The 16,715-nt window shown below is 52.7% G+C and overlaps 1 protein-coding gene across 1 annotated transcript; it reads right to left on the bottom strand.

Annotated features, from left to right (window-relative positions):
• Positions 1-526: 526 nt before the first annotated feature.
• Positions 527-16,584, bottom strand: PDGFB (platelet derived growth factor subunit B). The gene is made up of 7 exons (XM_040062722.1): positions 15,613-16,584; positions 8,848-8,944; positions 5,576-5,659; positions 4,874-5,079; positions 3,012-3,153; positions 2,441-2,606; positions 527-1,217 (listed from the first exon to the last, which is right to left on the bottom strand). The coding sequence occupies exons 1-6, from the start codon at positions 15,766-15,768 to the stop codon at positions 2,470-2,472; spliced, it is 822 nt and encodes a 273-aa protein (XP_039918656.1). The 5' UTR covers positions 15,769-16,584; the 3' UTR covers positions 527-1,217; positions 2,441-2,469.
• Positions 16,585-16,715: the final 131 nt, after the last annotated feature.

The raw sequence follows: 16,715 nt of genomic DNA, 5'->3' as shown, positions 1-16,715 counted from the left end.
ACAAGAAAGAGAAGAGATCAGATGATGCCTCTGCCTGTCACATCCCCAGCCTTGCAGGCACATTTCAGTAACAGTGTGCTTTTCTGCCAGCCCAGTGAAGCTGATGCGTGCATGTGCCTCTGAGCTTCCTGCCACTGGGGAATGAAATCCGTTTAAGAACACATATATATATATTTATATATATTTATATATGTATGTATAAATACACATACACACGCACACACATGCACATCTTTGTGTGTGTGCGTATATATATACACACACACACACATATATATGTGTATATATATGTGTATCTATATATATACACACACACACTCATACGCACGCACACATCCCAACTGAATTTAAAAAATAATTTGAGTCCAAGCCTGGAAAGTTGAATTCTCCACCAGCATGTGCAAAGATGGCTCCCCTTGGCAGGGGCCAGGGGTGTGGAGATGATTTTGCTGCAGTGTGCTTCTTCCCCATGATTCAAACACCTTCCAGTCAGCACCAGGAGTAGTGGAAAGAGGGAGTGGGGGAATGCATTTGGCTTCTTTGTTTTATTTCTTAGCTTGTTTGTTCTGTTCCCCGAGATGTTGTATGCCTTAGTGGTTTTGGTTTTTCTTTTTAAAAATAAAATATACACACGCACATTAAAAATATATATCTGTCCAGGTAGGGCGATAAAAGTCCTTAGTGCATTTTCCATCCTTGGTCGCCGCTCGCAATCTGAGATCCGCCTGTTTCCAAAAGTTGGGTCCAATGCAAGAGTAGATCTCAGCCGGGCCCCCTCAGCCTTGTTAGAAGCATGAGGGGAAGGGAGAATATTCCCCTTCTGGCCTCTGTCCATCTGTTTTTCTCCTTCTCTCAGAAGAAATTGGACCCGCTTTCCTTTTCACATTTATCATCCTGTCCCCCACAGTAGGGAAGGAATTGTCCTGTTATCGCAAGTTTTGGCTGCTGGCATTCGCGGTTTTATTTGTACTTTGTTCTTTTCTCGTATATATATATGCGTAGGTCATCCTTGTCCTTATGTGTGTGTGTGTGTGTATGTGTAAAACTTTAAAATTATGCTAATAAATGAAAGGGACGCTTTGGTGGGAGAAGGTCCACTGATGGAAAGGGAAGCACCAATTGCCGTCTGAATCAGACATCAAGGCAGATGGACAAAGAGGAGAAGTTATCATTCCAAGGACCCCATGGGGGCAATACAGCAAATATATTAAATAGACCTGGAAGTGAAACAAAACCAGACACAGCATTAGACTACGTAACCCTTTGCCCCCTGCAACTCCCCTCCTACCCCCTTTTCTCCCATGGTAATATTTGTACCAAAGAGCCAGATTAGAAGCCCGGGAAGACTTTTGACCTCCTCTATTTTTTCCCCTGAACAGCTTGAGACAGAGCTGAGATTTGCATGGGTTTGCATAATTTCTGTCCTGGGAGCTTTAGGCTGGCCAGGAGAATCCTGGGATAATCAGCGCTCTTGTAGGGCTAAGCGTGGGAATTCCAGTCTCAAGACACTGCCCGATGCCCCTTGTCCCCAGCTCCCGAAATGCCGCAAATGGAAACCTGCTGTCCCCTCTCCTGGGGTGACGGGAAGTGAATGTGAAGTGGTGGCCTGGGCTTATTCAAGTGGCTGCAGCAGAGCTGGAGCTGCTGAGCTGTGGGCCAGGGCTCTCCCTGTTAAGCTGTGTCACCCCTCTCTAAATTCAGCTCCCACCAATCTGCACCTTGACTACTCTTTCCCTCTCTTTTCTGCACATTTTCCTCTCATGGGAGACCAGGGCTTAGCCTCCTTTCCCACTTGTACCAGTGAAATTCTTCTGATGATGAGGGAATTACTCCTGTTTACACAAATCATGGAGAGAAGAATCAGACCCTGGCCTGACAAAGTCCAGATCTCTTGACAGAACTTCCAGTTCTCCATTCCCCTGGTATGACCTTTCTCATGCACATAGGCTTCTCTCTAGGAGAGTGATGAACCAAAAGTGTTGCTGCGTTTCAGTCTTTCTGCCAACTCAACTAATGAAATACAAGGAAAAGGGATCCCTAGAGCAACATTAATTCTCTGTTTTCAATGGAGAACCAATGGAGAAACTAGAAGAGGAGTTGCTTCACAGGACAGATTAATTACATGGACCCTGAGGGAATTTAGGTGTAGGGAGAAGTCAGGCTTGTTCTCTGCCTGAAAGGGAGGCAGAGAAAGGAGAGGGTGGGGCCCGAGAGCAAGGGTGGCAGCAACATGATCTTTCCAACTTTGCAAAGAGCATTAATTCCATAAATAGAGCCCACATGTTGGCACCCAACCTAGTTCTTCCTCCTCCTAAACCCAGGTTTTGTCCTGCAGTAGCTCCACACTGAACGAGTGGCCAGTGGTGCGGGAAAGGGTCTAAGATGCCATGTCCCAGGAGGACATCTCTCCTGACTGGAAAAGCAGCTTGCTGTTACTTGCCTTGTGCTCTCTCTCCCCTGCCAGCACTTCTATGCTATGAGGATTTCTTTCAGCACTTTCTTATCGTTGACATGCTTGTACTTCTTATGTTTCCTCTTCTGTGCTGGCGGCCGGCGTACTCGCCGCCTCTGTGAGACAGTGGCTGTGGTGAACGCTGGTGACAAGCCTGGCAAAACAGAGGGGAGAGTGTCTGTACAGCCAGGGGCAGATGGCTCCTGTTGAAATATCCTTCTTCACAAGCTGTCAACAAAGTCCTCTCCAACAGCAGGGCCACAAGGCCTCTTTCTGTTCTTCTGTTCCTTGTCCTCTGTTCTCTACAATCTGTGCCCTTTCCCTTTTCCCACCATGCCCTTCCTCTCACCTCTCACCTTCCCCTCCTTCTTTCCCCTCAGTTTCAGCCCCTTCCTGGCAGGCAGACATCTTGGGAAAAGTCCCTCAGCTGGTATAAACCAGATAAGGCCCTTGGAATTCACTGGAGCTAAGCAGATTGAAACCAGTGGAGGTCTCTTTTCTCTCTCCCCAGGCCCTCTTCTCACACCTCCCTTCATTCTACTAATGCCAAGATCCTTACGTCTCTGTTCATGTGGCCCTGGACGGATGCTCCTGGGGAGTGGTCGGAACACGGCTTCACACCGACACTGCACATGGTCCTCTAAAGGCACAACGACTTTTGTGAATTTTGGCTTCCTCTGGACAAATTCGATCTTGTTCACCTATTTGAAGGAGGAAGGCATGTAAAGATTAATACAGCCACAGCTCCCACTCTGTAAAATTAGTCAGTGTCAGTGCACTTTAGTCCTGCTTTCTTCCTAAAGGGTCAGAAGGCAGCTTACAGAGCCCTGCTCAAACTCAAAATTCAAACTCAAAACTCAAACTCAGACTCAGGGGTGGTGTGTATGGGTGATAATTCTGAACCTGGCAGCAGAGCAGACCCAGATGAGGCAAGTTTGGATGTCCCTGGTTCCCCTGATCCTAACTATTGGCAGAGCTTAAGCAGGATAACTAGTTGATCAGAAACAGAAACGTGGAACATGCAGGACTTGCTAGCCTATTTTTGACAGACGCAATGGCAGAGACCTCGGGCAACCAGGATAATTCCCACAGGAGCCTACAGGAAGGGCAAAAGAGAAGAACTCAGGTCCAAAGCAAGCTAACATAGCCTCATCAGCCCTGCTGAGGCCTGTCTGAATTTGTCTCAAGCTCTTTAATAACTCGTAGGGCTGAAGCTCTTGGCTCTTCATGGGAGGGGCAGTGCTCTGGAAATTCCCTTGGACTCTCCACCAGTGCTGACTCAGAGGGAAGACTCATTGCCCCACATCCCACCACAGGGCACAAGATTTCTAGGGGGTCTTCCCACTCCATTAGCAGCCAGGCCTGACCTCTCTCAGCTTATCTAACCACTCTGCGGTCCCTGAAGTGCTCCACAAGCTATAAATACTCGCTCTGCTGTGCATCTGGGATGGAATTCCTCTAAACCCACTGCTGCCCGCAGCATCCCTCAACCAGCGCCCAAGCAGCCAGGCTGTTTATCTTTCCTTGAAAGCCCACTCCACACGCTTCAGACCACATGCTGCTCGCTAGACAAACACTTCCAGCCAAACAATAGAGAGACCTCTGTCCTCAAAGAAACCATTTCCAGGTCACTTTTTCAAGCTGGCTTTTGACCTCTCCCTTGTTTTTTTCCAGAAAAACAACTCCTGCTCCCCCCATTTTTTCCTCATTCAGCCTGGCTTTTCTGAGAAAGGAATTTCCTGATGAAAAGGGCTGTGTGTGAATACAATCTCTCCCAGCCAACCTCTGCTGCCTGCCTGGGGTAGTCTCTTATGGCTCAGGCAGAGGATTAGTATGGGATGAATATTATTTTTAAACAAGCTGTCCGGGAGGAAGCTGTGAGGAGATCACTGGTAGCTGTGAGAGGAGGATCAGAGCAAGAGGTTAGCTGTTAGGTGTCTGCTGGCTGATGGAGCAGGTCAGGAGGTAACTGCAGGCTGAGAAAGAGAAGCTGTTCCAGTGCATGCCTCGGAAAGCAGCTGCGGCAGCAGTGGGGGATGGAGACCGACACTGCAAACCCTCTTCCTTATGCATCAAAAGCAGTTGCGGTTGTTGCAATGAAAGCACCCTGTTTCTTCTGCTCTAACACAGCCAACAAGGCTGCCTTGAGCCACAGGAGGGGCTGTGGTGTGGAGCGGCAGCTAGGGACAGTGCCCCGTAGCTCTGCGTGGGGACAGTCCCCAGCTGCTGGACAGCACCAGCCCTTCCAGCCATTGGCATGGGTGTCACCCGCGCCAGCAGCTGCAGCGCCGCGGGGCCAGTGCAGAGGGGACAGACGGCTGCACGAGCCCAGCACCTGAGACCCGCCCTGTGTTTGGCTTTGGGGCGCAGGGACGGCGGTGGGCGGCAGGAGGAGGGAGCGGTGGCAGGCGAGTCGCTCACCTGAACGTGCCGGACGCGGATCTGCATGGGGCGGCACTGCACGTTGCGGTTGTTGCAACACCCGGAGCAGCGCTGCACCTCCACGCAGGGCGGCCATACCACGAAGTTGGCGTTGGTGCTGTCCACCATGTTGCGGGAGATTTCGAAGACCACCTCCCGTGTCTTGCACTCCGCGAGGACAGCTGTCTCTGCTGCTGCCAGGGCATCTATGGAGGGCCAAGAGAGAAACAGGGGATGCAATGGGCTTTGCAGCTGTCACTAACCCACTACAGCCACCTCTGGTGCAAGGGAAGGACCCCACACGGCTCTCACGTGCACAAGCTTACGCACACACGTATGCCCTTCCTCTTTCTCCCACCCCTCCAGCTCTCTCCCTATAGAGAGCCATGCCCTGTGGAGGAAGCCCCTCTACAATAACGCCTCTCACTGCAGGCCAGGCAGGAGATGACACTTTAGAGCAAACAAGCGCCATTGGGATTTAAAGCAGAGCAGTACACACAAGTCCAGACTCCTTCTCCTGCCCTCCCAGGATGAAACACCCAGCTCCCACTCCAGGCCCAGACCCTCCTTCTCAAGCCTCCACACATACAGGCACAATATAACATCTACCCCCGCATCTGTATCTCAGACGTGTATCTGGACCACCCATGGCTGCTCAGGTGAGTGCCTCCACAATCACAAGGTGCAAGACCCTCAGCTCACCTAGGCTTCGTCGCTCTCGAGACGGGGCCACCGGGTTTTGATCAGGCTGAGTTGCATTCAGGTTCAGGCTCGAGCTATCCTGCTCTGCAAAGAGTAAGATATGACCTAATAGCACCAAGTAGAGGCAGGAGAAGACAGCAGGCACTTGTGCTCAGATCACCAGGCAAAGTGCAAGGACATGGGATAAGTCACAGACCCAGGACATCATGCCATGCGTAAATGCACAAGCAAGGTCGCAGCTGTGCTGGGGCACGGACACTCTTTGCTCAGACTAGGCAGCTCAGAGAAAGAAGCCTACCGTGAAAGAGGGGACCCTGTCAGGTCTGGGAGAGGAAAAGTCCAGCTCAAGAAAGATAAGGCCCATGTCGGGATTTCTGGTATCAGAGAGGACTTGCAGAGGGCCCAGCTGAGACCAGGATAACACCAAGGAGGATCAAAGACCGGAAGGGACAAGCAGAACACTTGGTATTTAACACTGAGGTGCCTTGCTGGGATGGCTTGGGACTGGGAGAGTTGGGAGGTGAGAGGGCAGGTGAAGCGGGGGATGCGTGGTAGGTGGGATGCTTGCTTTCCCTCTCCCTACTCACCTCAGCTGCTCTAGGTTAGAGCAGTTTTATGACAGAAGAACAGAAAAATAAAGTTAAAATTACTTTTCCTCTAGACTACTTTAAGGTAAGAGGCAGGATCTGGAGGTGGTTCAGTCAGCAATTGAGAGGAAGACTGATAGCATTCAGGCCAGCCCTGAGTGGTTCCCTCCCACCCCACTGCTTTTTCCCATAGGAAGTGCTGAATAGAGAAATGCCCATAATCCCCATGGAGCACTCCAACACACAGCCCCTCCTGAGCTCGGGACAATGGCTGCACTCGAAGATAGCTCCCACCCAGCCACAGCTCTTTCCTTCTCTGACCTGCTTTAGCAGCTGAAGGAAACTGAATGGACGTCAGCATCAAGGGAGCAATTTTCTTACAGGGAATTAGGGGCCAGTGGAAGATTTCTGTTTATCAGATGTGTACTGGAGCAGACTTCCCTTACCTATCAGGTCCCATTCCTCTTCCTCAGCCCTGCCCTATTGCAGCCTTCTCATAAGGGGGAGCAGGGACTTTGCTCTCTGCTCAGCTCTCAAGCAATTGAGGATGGATTTGGGATGGATGCGCAGAGGCTGCATTCACAAGGCAGAAATCATGTGCCTGTCAACAAGCAGTCAACATCTATGTGTGAGGTAGAGAGACAGACAGACACCCTTTAAAATAGCTGGAAAGGTGTGATCAATTCTAGGCACCGTTCATCTCACCCTCAGGCAAACTCCCAAAATGAGAACCGGTGAATCACGCTTTAGAAGGGCCTGTAGTTCTCTTTGGGCTAGAGAAGGTGTCTGGATGACTGGTTTACATGGGCAGCCACTGCTTTGTGGGCAACCACAGTTAAGGAGATGACTCCACTCTACACACTTCTGTCCCTGGGTCTGCAGTAGTGCCTGAGTTCAGGAGGGCACTGTCTCAGCCCATCTGCATCCTGGAGCGGCCTCATTCTGGCTCCTCGTGCAGTCCGTGGAGCGAAGCAGTGGTGACACACACAGGGTGCACGGACAGCACAGGGAATAGCTCCAGCCGCTTTGGGACTATTTTGCTAACACACTAATTTGCTAATTCCTCACAGGGCAAACAAATGTCAATGCCCCTCAGTCAGTACCTGGGAACAGATGAGAGCCACGGGGTGAAACAAAGAAACAGCTTCACAGCACCACTTTTTGTTTCCTTGACCAGCATTTCCTATCTGGGGCCTGAAGTGAAACCAGTGACTCAAAGCTCTGCAGCCTTCTCTCATAGCCCTGGGCTTCTGGAGGCAACCAGATAAGCCCATTTTATTTCTTAATCATGAGGCTGGTTAATAGCCATGATGGGGATGTTCCTTAGACACTGGGCCATGGCAGATTTGATGCATCTTAGCTGTTCCTTGCCCCACCTTCCATCCTGTGGCATTCCTTCAAATGAAGGTGGGGGCTGTCTTTGGTGCACAAGCTGAGTTGATGAGAGAAGAGAAATGGGTGCAAAAAAATAGCAACGACTGTTGACTCAAAACAAATCTGTTGAGAATCACGTCCCTCCCTCCCCTAGGTTGTCCTTCTACACTGGATCAGTACTGAAGACCTTTGGGGTGGGGGGAGGATCAGCCTGGGACAATCCAGCAGAGCTAATTTTGGAAGTTGCCCCATTGTGTGGCTCGTGGACAAGGAGGAGGGAACTGGTGAGGGCAGGGAGCGGCCCTGGCAGTGGTGGGGAGCCTCATTGCCTCTTTCTAAGACAAACAATAGCTGAACACAGCTGGTGCCCTCCCCCTCGCTTTCCCCCCTGCCCCTCCAGGGCCATTTTGAAAGGCAGTGGGAATGCTTTTGAGACTGCGCCAGTGGCTGGACTGGCATAGGAAACAAAAGCAGGAAATTCTGTTCCCCCGTAGATAGTGTCTCGGCAAGGATTACAAAGCTCAAAACAGACAAAACACGAGAGACAAGTCGAGCTGGGGGGGCTGGGGGACGACGAGAGGGAACAGGGTTAGAATAGAAAGGAATTTGCTCTGAAGAGACCGTTTATAAATAAATTCCTGGGCCAACCCGGCCGCCGTGGCGTGTGCTCCAGTTCCCACACGTGCCGACCCCTCCACACTTCACTGCTCCTGCTGCTCACTGCACTCAGCCCTGGCCAAGTGATCCCGAGGCCCTGCAGCCCCCGGAGCTCTTATCTACAGGCAGGAGGTGAAACGACACTACTCTGGCTTAGCCCCTGTCCCATAGCTCGCCCGTGGACACGTGCTCTGCTGCTCTCATCCTAAGAGCCTCCGGGAGCCCGCGGCCTTTTGTGCATGCTAAACCTGGAAACCCACTCGGCCCTTTCCTCCTCTGCCATCCTATTACCACCTCCCATTTTGCTGCCTCCTAAACCAAACCTTGTCCAGTTCAAGCCCTGCTGACTGAGCATCTCCCAGGGTGAAGAATGATGGTCTCAGTTCCTTGCACTCACCTTGCCCATCTCCTACCGTTTTTGGAAGCCAGCGTCCAGACAGTTAGAAAATCTAAAAAAGCATCCTATTGCCTCTAGCTCCTACAAGTTTCAGTGGGACTAAGTCTGTAAACAGCCAGGTCTTAGCTCCTGAATGGTTCCTATATTCATAATGAAGTCTGTTGATAGCGTGCCTGCTGAAAAACAGAATATCCCCTCCCAGCCCTCCCAAAGACTTAATTAAAAATAAAGGAATGTTTGGCGAAGAGGAGATTTACCTACGGAGTCTATCTGCAGGGCACGCTGGAGGTCACTGATGGAGCGCACTGAGCTGCCACCCAAAATCTCATAAATATCTTCGGGTAAGGGGTCCCCCTGCCAGATGACAAAAATAAAAGAAAGGGAGAAACAATCATTAGAGAGATGATCTGCAAATACTGACTGTTTCACCGAGTGGGATCAGGGAATCAAGCACAGGGGAGACACGACCGAAACAGTGAAAAGCAAAGACGTGTGTTGTTTTGCCTTGGCTTTTAAACCTTGAGGGCTTTATTCCTCATGAAGGCATGAACTTGAAACCTAAGCAAAAGCAAGAGAGCCCCACTCACAAAGCTGACGGGAGACTAAAAAAGCCAAAAAATACCCGGGCTGTGCAGCACAGCCCCGGACACTGTGCGAGCAGACAGAAAGGCTTCCTTCTCCGGTGGTGTATGACTTCTCCAGGTGGCTTCTAATTTCTGCTGCCTGCAGTAAAGGCGTTTTAACAGACTTCCCTTACACTATCAGATAAAACCTTCCCAATATTTCCCTCCGTTATGAAACTCCTTCACAGGCTTTGTCAGTTATCGTGTGTATGTGCGTGTGCGAGCACGTGTGTTTTCAAGCCACAGAGTCCCAATAATACCCATCATTTGCATACTCTTTTTTAAAGAAAAAAACAGGCGGGGGGTGGAGATGAAGATTGGCCTTCGTGACTGAGGCTGCCCCAGCGTGAGCCCGCAGTGAAACCACAAAATCTGCAAGGAGGTCGTGGGCTGAGGAGATGATTTGGAGGAAGAAACATATGGGAGTTTGGATTTCATTGCACACCAGCATGAAAAAACTTTAAGTAAGCAGGTTAACAACATCAGACAACGGGCCAAATACAGAGTTTGTGCAGGCAGGTGCAATGCCATCAGTCTCTTGGGAATTTTACTCTGGCACTAGGCTAGAGCAGGCTCCAGTGACAGCACTTAATAAGAGTACAAAGGAGCGGTGTGGGAAAGCAAGCGCTGATTAAAACATACTTCCGACAGACTAGAAAAAGGGACAGAGGAAAGTGCTGGCCAAAGTGTTTGCTTAGCTGGGAGCTCTCTTCATTCAGGGCTACTCAAGTGGAAAAGCTGCTTTCAGCTGGGTGCTGGATGGCGTCTGAGGCACAGCCCTACGCATGTCCCTGTAACTGAGAAGAGAGTTTGGCTTGTGTGCCTGTGAAACGCAGGGATTTTTGTGTGGGTTTTTATGGACAGTTGGTGGCATGTGTGTGGTCCTCCTACTGTACAGCTCTTCCCTCCCTGCCTGCGTTCAGTGCAGAATATTTTCCTCCCGCTCACAGTGAGAAAAGCCACCAGGCAGGTGGCTAAACATTTGCTTTAAAGCTTGAGGGCTTTTGCCCAAACCTGGAGCCACTTTTGGAGGGCTGCTCGAGCCTGGCACTCTCTCACACGTGCCTGTCCTTGGCCACCCACTATTTGCTTCCATAGTAGGACCACAGGAGTTCTTCCACCTCAGATCACCAGACCCCGGTGGCCCTGCCAGACCACCCTCTAATACTATAACTTAAACTGGGATGCAGTGATGTGAAGGTTGCTGAAACCCAAGGAGGTTCAGAAACCTCCTGAAGAGAGGTGCAGAGGAGAAAACACCAGTGTCCTAAACCTCCACAGCCAGATCCACCAGACAGCTTCAGTCAGACCAAGCTTCCTTGCCCCGCTCCATCCCTGTCACTGTCACATCTCACCACAGATCTGGCTGTCTTCCTGCAGCAAAAAGCAGATTTTACGTCCCCAGGCATTACTTCCTCAGTCCCTGAGGGAGAGGGAAGCAGCATCAGTGATGAATGCACAGTGAGAGAGAGACTTGTATAACTCAGGGATCACTGAATAGCTGTGAAATGAAGATGCCTTCTGACATCTCCTGCTGCGTGAGGAAGAGGGGGACCAACAGCCCAGTGCTGGAGAGGCTCTGCAGCACTTCCCTGCCTTGTGCCACACACATTTACTGGAAGAGGGATCATTTGCAATTCCCAGTACTTGCAGTCAGAGCTCAGTGCTGGGTGGTGAAATTGCAGGCTTTCAGTGTTTGCACCTGTCAGCCAAATGCGTTTGTGTACAAATGCTGCTCTGCATGGATGCCCCTGGACCTTCCTTACACTTAATATATGTAGGAAATGGAACTTCATTTTAAACTCTGGCACCTGCTGGGGGAGAGCGTGGGCAGGTGTTACGAGACTTGGTGACTTTGGAAGTGAGCTGGGAGGTGTCACCTTGCAAACTGAGCAGTGGGAGCAGCTATGAATCAGGGATTGAAAAGTGTAGGCCCTCAGGAACCGTATTTCTGGTGACTGCCTGTAGCAATAAGCTCCACTCCCTGCTCAAGGCAACAGTTTTAGATGCCATTTTTTTCTGGCTGCAGATACTACCAGCACGGCTATGGTGTAACACCAGCCCACACGGCTCATAATCCTGTCCTCCTCCCCGGTTTTTGTAAAGCAGCTCTGTCAGTGACAATTGCAAGCCTGTGAAACTCCTTATTTTACCCTTGTAAACCAAGGCCAAGGCTGGCTTAAGAGCAGCAACAAGCCTGAGCTGCATGCCTTGTCCTTGCTCCCTCTGGGGTCTGTCACTGGGAACAGCCATGCCTCTAGCCCCCGCCCCAGCCCTGTGCCTGGGAGGCCCTAAGGTCGGGCACCACAGACACCCGGGGCACTTGTGGAACGAGACACAGGGAAGTAGAGGTCCATCAATCACCTCCACCTAATCCCACCTAATCATGGGGTCAGAAGGTAGAGGAGCATTGCAAGAGAGGTGGGATCCCCAGGAGAACAGCCCAAGCAGCTGGTGCTTTTCCTGTTTAGCAGCTCCTCTGGAGTTATTTGTCTAACGCAGGTTAACAATCTCATTTTTTAACTGTGCGGCAGATCAAAGAGGACTTTTGTCTCAATGGACTCTTGGCTGGCTGTCAAGTGCCCCAAGGCCTGGCTTCATATTCCTGCGAGGCTCTGAATTCTTAGAAGAAAGTTTGCTCTTCCCTCCTTCCCTCTGCTCCCCAGTTCCTGACTGACTCTCCCCTGAGTCGCAAGGGCAGCCCCCAATCTGCCAATCCCTTGGCAGGGGACATTCAACTCCCTTTCTTGTGCTGGTTGCTGGTGCTTGAGAGGCCATGGCACATCTGAAAGAAGGCAGCAGAGCAGCTGCTGCCTGCACTGTGGCTGTGACAGTGGGGTCTCTCAGCACATCAGCTTTGCTCCCCTCCTCCTAGATGTCCAGCAGCACTGTTTGGCCACTGCAAATAAATGCAGATGCAGCAATTCCCCTGTTCCTGCTTCCCACACATTGCACTCCTCCAAAATCTGCCTCTTCCCAAGCCCCACCACCTCTTGCTCTGCAGTTTTTCCCCCAATTTATGCTTTTGAGCACCAGGGATGCTGAAAGGTCCCCTTGCCATCAGCATCTGCCAGGCTGGTGCAGGGAACACGCAGTGTTGCTCTCTACACCCTCTGGGGAGAGTTTCACAGTCTTGCCTGAAGTTGTGTCACTTGGTAGGTACAGAGGAGGAGGAGGGAGCAAAGATCGTGCAACCAGCAGGGCAGGCAAAGAAATCGGGGCTCAAAGAAATCAGACAAGGATAGTCCCGAGGTGAGGACTCCTCCCGTTCCTTTTTCTAAGCTGATGTGACTGCACATAGAAGGACAGGATAGTATCAGCAGCGCCAGTTTGTGGAGGGCAGAGAAGCACCCACCTACTCACTCCTCTGCCCAGGAGACGAGGATTTTCTGAGCACTTCCACACCCACCATGGCAAAGGATCTTGGCAGCAGGGTCTCGAGTGATCAGCCAGGGAAAAACCCCAACAAACAGCATATTTTTATTCCCTCTGAAGCTGATGTGTGGACCCTGAAGGGAGACTCCACCACATTCCCTGGCAGAGGGCAAGACCAGCAGCACCTGCCACGAGTGCTCACCCGGCACAGGGCTTCCACCCTTCCAGCACCACTCCTGGCTACAGGGGAACCCTGACAAATGCCTGCCAGAGTACTCTGCAGCAGGTACAACCCTCTTCACATGAACCTCTTCTACTTGGAGTTGCAGCTTATGTTCTCCCCCTTAAAATAATTGAACAATATTTGATCTAGTCCATGTTCCTAAAATACAGCCAGACCTACCCACCCTTTTTCCATTTTAAGTGGGACTCCACTGCTCCTCCACACTCACCCCACACCTCCCCTGCAAGGACTAGAGGCACTTCCACCCCCGGGGCTGGTTGTGCACCAGCAGCACTGGAAGCAGCGCAGGAGCCGTGTCATTCCCTCCTGCTGCTGCACATCAGCTGACAGCGAGAGGGAGGCAGGGACGACTCGCCCGGCTCCTTCCACAAGCTCACCCCAGACGTGTCATCCATCCCAGCTTCCACTGCTTTGTCCTTGTCACTGCCTCGTGCTAGGAAGACTAGGGAAGAACGCCAGAGCCTTGCAGCAGGAAGACGCAACAGGGAGCTGGGCTGAGGCTCTAAGCAAGTGTCCAACTGCACCCCATTCCCTGGGAATTCCAGAAAGCACTGCCAGTGGGGCTTCACCCTGGCACAAACACGACTGGCTCAGCCCATCTCTGTAAATGTTGCAAGGCAACTCTTACAGCCCGTGGGGCAAATGCAAATAGGTTCAGCATCCTTGCTTCCCATCTGACAAATACCTTCCCGCTGAGGCTTGTACTCCCTCTGCCTGGAAGAGCTCCAGGGCCCTCCAGCTCCAGATGGGTGTGATCAAAGAGGGAGAGGGACTCAGGAGGCTCCATCTCTTTGCTCAGGGCCTCTGTTGATCTGGGGAGCTACTGGTCCTCATGCGCTTTCTCCAGCAGGGTTGTACGGAGCTGCAGCACCCATTCAGAGGACGACTCTGGTCCAGCAGCCTGGTCAGAGCTGTGCTGCCTGTGCCTGGTGCAAGAGGGTGCAACACACTGCCCTCAAAGTAACTGTAAGCACTGGCTGCCGGCTGAAACATCTACCCAAGCAGAAACGTTCTTGATTCTCCTGTCATACAATGACAAATACCACAATTCCTCCCATGAAACCTCGGACCAGAATTACCAAACTCTACCAGGCTGTCATAGAGCTGTGCAGTATTTCAATCTGACTGTGGCAACTGTGTAACAGCTCCTTGGGATCAGACACTTCCATCTTCACCCTTCCCCGACGCCAGCCCTAGCTGATGTTTCACGCTGCATGGGAGAAAGACATCTGAGCCATCCGCAGAGGAAATACCATTCCCTGCCCAAAACAAAGATGACCACCGGGTAGCCCACAGGTCTAACTGCTTCCTTTTGTGGCTTGGGCAAGGGTGAAATGGGCCCACAGCGAGGTGAGGTGATGCTTTGCACCCAACATCTTCTTTGCCATCCCCCAAGGGGTGCACCCACTTAGCCTGCCCAAATGAGGAAGGAAAAGAGAAAAAATGATGCAAAGAAGGGAAAGTTTTGATGGAAAGATATCTCCTGCCCCTGACAATCAAGCTGCAGATCCAACCCACAGTTTTGCCATCTTGGGTAGAGCCGAAGAGGGAACCAAGAGCTGTGTGGGAATGTTAGGGGCTTTCTGATCCCCTCAATCTGCATGCAATCAGACGATGAAGCGTGACAGCAGAGGTCAAAGGATTTGGGCGTTTGGGGCTCCCCTTCCTTAACCAGGGCTTGAGACGAGGCTTTGATTTCCACATAGGGAAACCAAAGTGGGTTGGGGTGTTTGTTCAAATCTTCCACCTGGCCCTTACCATCTGCTCAGCTTCTTCCTGAGCAGCGCATTCAGGACTGCAGGGCACAACACTCGTGTGGCCGTGGAAGCACAGCAGACACTCGCGTCCTGCCCCTTCCCCCAGCTGGGCACACACCTTGCTCAATAACCATGCCACTCAGTGTCGGTGCTGTGCCTCTACTCACACCGTCGCCTTCCTCCCCCTTTCCAAAGCCCCACGCCCATTCTCCATGGCCCCCCTGGCGATGCCAGAGTGGATTTCGCACTGTGCGTTATTCCAGAGGTGTCAAGAGTGCACCCGCACCGCCGTGATGCCAAAATCATCGGGTGGGTGAGAGGCTCAGGGGAGCCAGCGCCCGCCCTGGGGTGACAGCCCTGGGCGAGGCAGGGCAGGAAGCTGCGGGTTCCCCGGGGCTCGCCAGCAGCATCCCTGCTCCCACATTAACCGGAGGCCGCTTCAGCCTGCTCTCCCCTGCCCCTGCAGCCGGGGGCAGATGCGGGGGTGGGTGTATTCCCAGGCGAGCCCCGCTCGGCGTGCCCGTGCCAACGGGAGCGCCCTCTCCAGAGGGGTGCCCGCTCCAGGGGGGTGCCCGCCCCAGAGGGGTGCCCGCTCCAGGGGGGTGCCCGCTCCAGAGGGGTGCCCGCTCCAGAGGGGGTGCCCGCTCCAGAGGGGGTGCCCGCTCCAGAGGGGTGCCCGCTCCAGGGGGGTGCCCGCTCCAGAGTGCCCGCTCCAGGGGAGTGCCCGCTCCAGAGGGGGTGCCCGCTCCAGGGGGGTGCCCGCTCCAGAGGGCGCTGCCCTCCGGGCGGGGGGCGGCGGTCGCTGCCCGCCATTAGCGCGGCCGGGCCCCGCCGCAGCCCTTCTGGCGGAGCGGGGCCGGGCCGGGACCGCGCCCAGGGCTCCGCGCCCCCGCCGCTGCCGCCGCTCCCCGGGCGGCCCCGGCTGCGCCCGCCGCACCTGCTGGCCGGAGCCGCCGCCGCCTCTCCCCCGGCGCGGAGCCGGCGGCTCGGCAGCACCGCCCGCTGCCCGCCGCGGAAACTCACCTCCATGCGGGCCAGGGGCAGCGAGAGGATGAACGCGAAGACCACGCCGAAATTCATCCCGACTCCAGGCCCCGCCGGCTGCGGGCACATGGACGGCGAGCCCCGGGAGGGAAGCGCTTCCCGAAGACAGCCCCGCGGCCGCCCGGCCTCAGGCATCGAGGGCGCTGCGCGTTCCCATGTCCCCTGCCAGCCGGGAGGAGGTGGGAGAGTCGCGGGAGCCCTCGGAAGAGGACGCAGAGGTGGTGGCGGTGGCGGCGAGGGGAGACAGAAGTAATTCTCGGTGACTCGCCTGCCTTTGCGCTATCTCATAAGCCCGGTGGGAAAAAAAATGCAGTCCCTCGGAATTATACACATCCAGAGTCTGGGTCCCCCTTGCCGCAAGGGACGCTTCGGTGGTGCCTTTGGCTAGGTGGTCCACATGCTATTGTTCTTCTTGCTTTTCTTTCCTTTTAAAAAAATGTATCTCTGTGAAAGCTTTCACATGCAGGTAACAATGTCTCAGTGTTCTTAGAAGAAGGTGCACAGAATAATAACTAAAAGAAAAAACAAACAAACAAACAAACAAACTTTTCCAAAGTTTGGTGTGAAATCCAAAAAATGAAATCTTCTTCCTTAAGTTGTCTTCTTCTTTAAATGCTCCTTCCTTTTGGCCACTTGCTTTTTAGAGAAAAGTTGCCAGTGTACACAATTTCTTTCCCTTACATTATATTCTGGCTCGGGTGCCTTCTTGTTCCAAGTGTTGTCAGATTGCTTGGATGGGAGGTTTGCTTTGAGCTGGAGACAGGTGAGAGCAAATGTTTTTGCTCTGGGTTGTGAGTGTGTGTTTGTGTGCATGTGCTGAGCCTTGACAAGCCTCAAAGCGGAGCCACTGATGCTGCCTCCCACACTCTGTTGCAACAAGAAAGGAAAAAGAAAAAAATGCAGAAAAGGTAAAATTGCAGGAGAGGTGAGTGAGCCAATGGGTCTTTATTTTCTGCGAGCTGCAAAAGAGACTAAGCTGGCACTCGGGGCTGCCCCTTTTATGAAGGAGAGGAGATGGGTGGAGCATAACTTGCCATCCTCCTCTTGGCTGGGTATCAAGGAACAGTGAGGGAGTAGCAGTT

The sequence above is a fragment of the Hirundo rustica genome, chromosome 4, assembly GCF_015227805.2.
Source record: "Hirundo rustica isolate bHirRus1 chromosome 4, bHirRus1.pri.v3, whole genome shotgun sequence".
Taxonomy (NCBI): domain Eukaryota; kingdom Metazoa; phylum Chordata; class Aves; order Passeriformes; family Hirundinidae; genus Hirundo; species Hirundo rustica.
The sequence above is the reverse complement of the archived record's forward strand: the minus strand, read 5'-3'. Positions and strand labels throughout refer to the sequence as shown.

Excerpts from the sequence above, each read along its gene's own strand:
- PDGFB (XM_040062722.1), bottom strand. The coding sequence starts at position 15,768 with ATGCCTGAGGCCGGGCGGCCGCGGGGCTGTCTTCGGGAAGCGCTTCCC. Across the intron at positions 8,945-15,612 it reads TGCCCCTGGCCCGCATGGAG|GGGGACCCCTTACCCGAAGA; the intron begins GTGAGTTTCCGC and ends GTCATCTGGCAG. Across the intron at positions 2,607-3,011 it reads AGGGCCACATGAACAGAGAC|GCTTGTCACCAGCGTTCACC; the intron begins GTAAGGATCTTG and ends CTGTTTTGCCAG.